The sequence below is a fragment of the Vitis riparia genome, chromosome 9, assembly GCF_004353265.1.
Source record: "Vitis riparia cultivar Riparia Gloire de Montpellier isolate 1030 chromosome 9, EGFV_Vit.rip_1.0, whole genome shotgun sequence".
In the NCBI taxonomy this organism is placed as follows: domain Eukaryota; kingdom Viridiplantae; phylum Streptophyta; class Magnoliopsida; order Vitales; family Vitaceae; genus Vitis; species Vitis riparia.
In genome coordinates, this window is record NC_048439.1 from 3,126,983 (window position 1) to 3,135,269 (window position 8,287).

The 8,287-nt window shown below is 35.3% G+C and overlaps 1 protein-coding gene across 1 annotated transcript; it reads left to right on the top strand.

Annotated features, from left to right (window-relative positions):
- The first annotated feature begins 1,601 nt into the window (after positions 1-1,601).
- On the top strand, positions 1,602-6,919 carry LOC117921484 (protein SAWADEE HOMEODOMAIN HOMOLOG 1-like). Its single transcript, XM_034839364.1, has 9 exons — positions 1,602-1,740; positions 3,111-3,196; positions 3,358-3,403; positions 3,496-3,634; positions 4,645-4,711; positions 5,176-5,227; positions 5,505-5,648; positions 5,796-5,915; positions 6,730-6,919. Exons 1-9 carry the CDS (start codon positions 1,696-1,698, stop codon positions 6,772-6,774), a joined length of 744 nt encoding a protein of 247 aa, XP_034695255.1. The 5' UTR covers positions 1,602-1,695; the 3' UTR covers positions 6,775-6,919.
- Positions 6,920-8,287: the final 1,368 nt, after the last annotated feature.

An 8,287-nucleotide genomic window follows, 5' to 3' on the forward strand; every position in this document is an offset into this window, starting at 1 on the left:
GTACCTGAAGACCATTAAGGTAGTACCTTATGTGCATTAAGGTAGTACATGAAATTTGTTATGATTACATATGCCACCGATGGAGTAACCTATGAGAACATAACAATGTCATGCTGCAATGTGTAATGAAATGAACTAATTGTGTCTTAAGTCACACAACAACAACATTTCTCAAATATGCACTAAGATAGTACCTGATGTACATTAATGTAGTACCTCAAGCCCATTAAGGTAGTACCTGATGCGATGAAACAATTCTGTCTTTGTTGACAAAAGATGTACACTACAAATTCCAACAAACATTACAAATTCACAAACACTACCAACAATTTCTACTAACCAACACATAATTTATGCATTTTAATCGCCAATATATGATATTGCCTAATTATATTCATCAATTATTACCATCAGTCTAAAAATCTGAATAAATACACAAGTTTTCCACCCAATTTCTAAATATGTCCACAACATTTTTCCATTTCATAAGTCTCCAATACACAAAAATATTGAGATCGAACAGCCGCTCATACGATCCAAAATCGACATTCGCCTCAACCTATGCCCTCACCAATGGAGGAAAAATTGCAAATACAACAACCACTCGAAAATCACTCTTTTGCTCTAGTTTAAACAAAAAAAATATTAAAAAAACAACCCTAAATACAAATTAATTACCTTCACATTTGATGTGAAGGTTACAGATAAATGTGATCCAATGAGAAGAACACGAGATTCTTCTTCATGAACCTAATATATCAGAGTTGTCGCTTCCATTCCGGTTCGCTTTCCTAAACCAGATTTTCAGTCAACACGTACCCTCCTCAAGCCGTCTTCTTAACTCGACCTTGTTTTAATGAAGTGCTCCATTTGGTTCTTCACAATTACCACAAGCAACAAAAATTTCGATTCAGGTTTTCAAGTAAAGGTTTATACTTTCAAATGTGTGAAATTTTGCAAAATTTCACACCCTCTTCGATCCGAAGGGGTGACGAAATTGGGATGATCGGGTTCAAATGGTTAGGACTTTGAGAGGAGAAGGGGCTGAAGATAGAAAACTAGATTGGAGTTTGGGATTAAAGGCTTCAGAAATTAAATGAGAGAAATTGTTGAAAAATATACAAGATTCTCTGCTTCGCCTCGGTAACGGAGTGAAGACAGATGAGAGGAATGGCTGCAAAAATGAGAGAGATGGAAGAAAGAACGGCTGAACGCTAGGGTTTTCTTGTGGGAACCTCTGCTTCGCCTCCGTGACAGAGTGTAGAAAGATGAGAGAAATGGGTACCTGGAGGGGCAAGCTCGGTAGAAAAAACACAGTCAGCTCAAAGTGCATGAAACTGATATAAGTTTCCACATTAACAGATGTTTTTCCCATTTCACAAACCTGGGTTCCAAAAACAATATTATTACCGGCCCATGAAAACACATACCAATTTTAAAATATAAATTTTTGTACCAACTGATCGTATTGTTTTTTTTTTTTTTTTCTTTTAATACCTATTAACAGTGGATTCCGACTATTTTTTATATTCTAACGTGGCACGATATAAGTGGCTAATGAAAGCACCGGACCTTCACTCACCTGAGAGGAACCAGAATTAAAGCCACAGAACCCCCCTGAGAAGAACGTCTTTTAACCCCATTTCTGTAACCAAAAGAAAGGGTGTTGAGATGTTTCGACCAAATCACTGAGAAATGGATGATGCCCCTGTTCCTATTGCTTGTTTTACACAATCTGAGGTATGTTTTCTCTGGTATTTATGTTGATTAACCATGTGGTTCTTCATTGGACACCAATCTGCAAAATTTACACTCTCCCCCTCACTCTCTGTGTTGTTCTTAGAGCCGATTTCTTTAATGGGTTGCTTTCTGATTTCTGCATTTTTTGTTGTTCCATGCTGCATTTAGCCTCTATTTGGCTCTCGAGAAAATTAGAGAAAATGAAAATGAAAATGAAAGTGGCCCCGTTTTGCTTTTATGTTGATTAATCATGTGACTCTGTTATTGGACACCTCAATCTGAAAAATGTTTATTTTCCCTCTTATTTTATGTGGTTGTAATGGTTGTTCTTCTGGTGGTCTTTAATGGGTTGCCTTTTGTTTTGTTTTGCGGGTTTTTTCTTTTTCTTTTCTTTTTTCTTTTTTTTTTGGGAACACTGCATTTAGATTTTGTTTGGGTCTGGGGAAAATGAGAGGAAGATGAAACGACTCCTTTTTTTTTATTTGTGTTGATTAACCGTCAATCTGCAGAAACTCCACCCTGCTTCTCACCTTTTGTGTTTTTCAACAATTAAGAATTTGGACGTTCTTTAATGGGCTGCCTTTTGTTTTTTTTTTTTTTTTTTCTTTTGTTCTCTCTCTCCCTTTTAAAAAAAATAAAAAATACTGCATTTATCTTCTGTTTGGTTCTCAGGAATATGAGAGATAATAAAAATGAGATGGATTGCTTTTGGTATGTGTGTTGATTAACCATTTGGGTTCGTTACAGGATACTTCAATCCCGGAATTTCCACTCTGCCTCTCATTCTCTGTGTTGTTCTAATGGTTGATTGTTTGGGTGCTCTCTAATAGTTTGCTCTCTATTTTGTTTAATACTGAATTTAGTCTCGGTTTGCTTCTCTTTAAAAATGAGAAAGAAGAAAAAGGAAATGGACTTTTCTTTTTCCCTTTTTCATTTCTCCTCAGAATCCAATTCAAGCTTAATCTCAATTGTTGGATCAGTAATTTCAAATTTTTGGGTGTTCGTTGAGTATTCTCTTAGGTGTGGCTACTCAATTGGTATACAGTGGCCAATCACATTGGAATAATATCATTCCCCGAGTTTCTGGATGCCTCACAATTGGCAAAGTAATGTGCCATGCTCCTGTAACCATTGGACTCAATGCAGCACCTTGATTCTTGAATTGTGATTTGAACTCGGGTTCAACTTTAACACTAGCTGACCCATCTAGTCAGGAACTAAGATTTGGTTTTGTTCTTAATTTCAGTTGTACATCAATTGTCATGTTCCTGTTGCTATGTTCCTGTTGCTATGATGTTATTGTGTTTATCTATGTTTCTTCGCTCATGTCAATGGCTATATCAAACTGATAATTTTGCATTCTCTTATAGATCTTGGAAATGGAGAATTTATTTGAGGAATTTGGAGAAGAAACGCTAGGCCAGGAATTCTGCCAAGATCTTTCCACCAGCTTTAGGTAAACTCCATCCTCGATTTATCTCGTTTGCCTTAAATGAACAGAACTAATTCTCAGTACTTAAAATCTCATTATGTCCTTTTAATAGATTAATAGGAAAGGATCGTGTCTAAATAAAACATTAACTATTCTTCTCTTCTGGCTTGCACTACCTTCTGCAGTGCCTCACCAGGTTGTTCTGGGAATATGTCCGTAGGATGGAAAGAGGTTTTTCTTTTTCTTTTCTCATCAAAACTCTCTTCTGTTCTCTACTTTTTTAATTTTTTCTTAACTCTTGTTTCGTTCTTGTTGTATTTTAGGTGCGAGATTGGTTCCAAACTAAGCAAAAAGAGTTGGTTGCTAGAGTCACTTCCTCACCTGTTGCTCCCAGAGGAATCGATGCTCTTCCAGAAGCACCCATGTCAAACAATGCACCTCAAAATTCTATAGTTCCAAGAGGTTCTCATCTTTATCAGCTCACCTGGAATTGTAAAATCTAAGGGATTTTCTACACTTGGTACCGATTTTTTTAACAGTGTGAGGTCACTCTCATAAAGTTGGGTTATGTTTCACTCTAACCAACAGTTGTAACTATGCTAAAAAACCGTAACAGTATCTAAACCCCTAATCCATGTAGGTATTGGTAATATTCGTAGCAGTAGGGATCAGTTGGAGCAGATGCTCTGTAAACCCAATAATGCCTGAAGTAGGAAAGATATTATTTATAAGCAGTACCAATCAAAAGAGACCAAAGAGCGATAATCATGGAATAATCACCTTGACAAGAAATCATCTACATAATAAAATATTTACCACAAGCTCAGGGCTATTGCTCAGTTAGGTACAGCACCTCATTTACTCGCACCAATGTTTTTCAGGGGAGTCCTGCATTGATCTTCTTATAACCGGCATTTGCTGCTCCTGTATATCCTTTCTCCAAATCCTTGACAGTGTAAAGAAACTTCTTAGGGAGATAGAGACAAAGAGGGAATTTTTATGGCAGTTTTGTTCAATCAACTTCCTCACTTGATGGTTCAGGGTTTTTTTAAATCCTGCCTAAATGTCATTCAAAGGGATGACACAATGGCTGGTGCAAGGCTTCCGACACAATGGATGCCTTAAGTGTGTGGCATGGCACTGCCAAGTGCTGCTAGGCACAGCGACTGCTTGTAGCATGGCATAGAGATAGAGAATTTTGTGATCATTTGAGATGGCTTAGTCATAGACAATACCTATTTTCATGGATTTTTTCCAGCCATATCTAGAATTTTATCTTGTGCTCATGTCATATTTTTCCCTAACCATTTGATGAAGCTTTATGATGAAACTGGATTGCTAAGCTGTGACAAGTAATCACAATGAAGAAGTACACTTTTCACATACAATGAAAAGAACATCTGCTTGGAAATCATCTTTATTTTCTCAACATGATATAAGTTGGAAAATTGACAATATCAATTCTAATACAGGGGACATGGTTGCAGCAGATCTTTCAGAGTTGACATATGAGGCTAAATCATCAAAAGATGATGCATGGTGAGCATGCTATAGCATTCACTTTTATGTTATTTTGGATTGAATGTGTCTGTTCTCTATGATGTAGTGGATAAAACTTAGGACAAAAGCAGGCAAAATATAAATTTTTGAAGTCATTTATAGCTGCATCTCCAACATGTTGTGATGATTATTCCCTGCTTATAATGATCCCATTCTGAGGATAAACGCGCCTTCAGTTGCCATTTTAGACAAACTGGAACACTTCCAATTCCATGGAATATCAAATGTTCCAAAATTCATGATTTTTCCTCCAAGGAAAACATGTAAGATATATTACTGAAAATTACGCAGTTTTGGTTATTCTGACATTATTGGGGATGAGGGGTGTTCGAGTTTAAGCAAGGCTCATGTCGATCTTGAGATTTATAACCTTGGTTATGAACTTGATGTTCTTCTTTTCATCAGAAATGACAACAATGGTCAACTTTTTCTTGGCTTTCCAGGTACGATGTTGCTGCATTCCTCACCTACAGAGTTCTTAGCTCTGGTGAACTTGTAAGATCCTTCTTTTCTAGTATTATTCTCTCAGGAATCACAATAATGTTTCTGGAGCTGTTTGCTTGCTTCAAAAAAACCCATCTTCCTCCATGCTGATTTTCAATTTGGTATTCATTTCAATTTTCCTTGCCTTGCTTGCTTCCATATTACATCTTTAATCAAAGATCCACGTTTAGAGGCTTCTTTCCATCCTTTGATGTCATGGATGGTTTTGAAATCCTATTAGTACTTCACTGGGTTTGAACCTGCAACCAAGTCCTGTAACATTTTACAGGAAGCTCGTGTAAGATTTTCTGGATTTGGCAATGAGGAGGACGAGTGGGTGAATGTCAAAAAGGGAATACGAAAGCGGTCGATTCCTCTAGAGCCTTCAGAGTGTTACAGGGTCAGAGTTGGAGATCTGGTGTTATGCTTCCAGGTAATTTGTCTCTTAGCACCATTTTTGGACATGTTCAAAGCTGTGCAACGAAGACAAAAACACAGGCAAATGTTGTTAGTGTCCTAGTTCAAATATAAAAAAATAGGCCTTCTAGCATTTTCCCATTATGGTTTAATATTTTCTCAGGAAAGATCAGATCAAGCAGTCTACTGTGATGCCCACGTTATAGAAATCCAAAGGAGGTTACATGACATTAAGGGCTGCAGGTGCATCTTCGTGGTTCGCTATGATCATGACCATGGCGAGGTAAATTTGGTGTACACTGATCAAGTAGACCCATTCTTTCTATTGTTTCTGCAGATATATTCAAAAAGACAAAATAAACAATCAACAAAATTAAAGTTGAAAACTGTTTTTAAAAACTATTTTTTGAATTTGAAAACACATTTGATAATTTAAAAAATAAAAATAAAAACAGATCTTTGAGAACTAATTCCGAAAATAGGATTTTTTTTAGAATATATTTTAATTGTTTTTACTTATTTTTGGAGACTATTTTAAAAAATAATTATAGAAATATAGAGAATGATTAAAATCTTTGAAAATACAAAAAGCAAGATGAAAACATTCCTAGTTCCAAACAGATTTTTGTTTTAAAAAACATTATAAATCTATTTTCAAAAACTGTTTTTCATTAAGCCTGTTTTTGAAAAGATTCCCATACAAACCTTTTTCTCAACTAAAACACATCTGACAATTTTTTTTCTATTCAAAACTATTTTTTGAGGCCTTTTTCTGAAAAGGTGATTTCTTATATCATATTTAATAATTAAAAAATTTCATTCAATTTTTGTGGATTGTTTTAAAAACTGGTCGTCTAAATATTAAAAAAAAAATTGATTGAAAATAAAATGCTATAAATAAAATTATTTTTATGAAATATTTACAAACACAATACAAATTGAAAACATTCAAATTCCCCAACATACTTTTGTTTTTTTGTTTTAGAACATATTGGAGAACTGTTTATGGAAAATGTTCTCAAACAGCCCCCAAGTGTTTGAGAAAAGAAGGCTATTCATGTATGCTTCTTGATGTCATTTACTTTGCCCAATGCCAGGAAAAGGTTAACTTGAAGAGATTATGTTGCAGACCAACACTGTAGACTGCTAAGCTGGAAATGGTTTTGGGGGGGGGAATCAAACATCTCTTTCTTTTCTGTTCCTTTTCCTTTTTCTTTTCCCTTTTCTTCTCTGTTGTTGTGAACAATATTACTGAAATATCAATAGAAACTTCTATTATGTAATCCACATAGAAACTACCAGGACCTGAGACACTAGGGATAGTAGATACACCACCATGGCTTCCCTTCATGAATGAACATACCCTTTTGCCCCCTGCAAACAATCATATTTTTATCAAAGAAAAAAAATGAAAAAAAAAAAGAGAAAAAACCCATCAAATTACAAAATAGAGGCAACTTCCAAAAAATCTGGACATGTAACTCTCATCCCATTTTTCTCCAAGATTTGACATGCAAGGAAATGAAATATAGTGCTTGTACAACAATGGTCAAATTATATAACAAATTTGCTACAAAATTAAGGAGCCAAATACACACTCAGCACTAGGCGGCCCCTTAAAAAATCCAGAAGACATGATGCAGCAAATCCAAGGCATGTGATTAAGCTGCCAAACAAGAAAAACTTCGTTAGAAACAACTTCCCTTACAACAGCAAACAAAATGATAATTTTTATTTTCCTGCAGAATTCATTTCTTTTCAGGTTGTGGCAGTTATTTGGGAACTAACATCTGTGCCAAGAAAAGAACAAAAAATGGTCATGTTTGTTACATTAAGAAGCCACCTAAAGCTACAGAAAGCACAATAATGGATACAAAGAACATCAACGGTTTATGACCTTCCATAAATATCAGATGCCAGTAAGTGAAATGTGGAACAAACTGCAAAAAAAAAAAAAAACCTTCATGCTGAGTTAAATAGTCAGTGTATGCCAATGCTCAGAGTCAGTGATCAAGAAACCCAACATACACAGATTAACTTCCAAAAATGGAAACAAGCCAAAATCTAGGTCAAAAACTTCAGCATCATGTCACTGGTTTAAACTTTAAACTCATTTGCTACATTTTCCCTTTTTCATCATAGCAGTTTGATTACTTTCCAAACCTCTAACTACTAATATAAATATAACTCGCAGGTGAACATTTCACACAAAGAATAAATTTTAATTAAAACAATTAATTAATCTTAACCCCCCAATCAGAAGAAATGGCATATTTTCTTCTTTAGAGATTGGTTTGGTTCGCTGGAGGAACTATACCACAAAAGGGCATGCAAATAAACCGCAGAAAGGAGCCAACATAGAAAAAACACATTAACAGTTGAAACTATCGCATATGAAAGTAGAAAATGGGGAAAAACCAATTGAACCTTGCCATTTAAGATTTTGTCTTCAATGGTAACATAGAAGAAACATCAAAGCAATTAAAGTTGTTCCCTATGATGGAGAATAAGGCAAACACCACACCACCTAAGACCTCACTATTTAAGATCTGTATAAAATACTGGCAAATATACGGGAAAACATCCAAGCAAGCCACCAAAGAAAAAAAATAAATGAAAACAAAGAAGAGAAAGGCCAAACTATGAACAACTGGT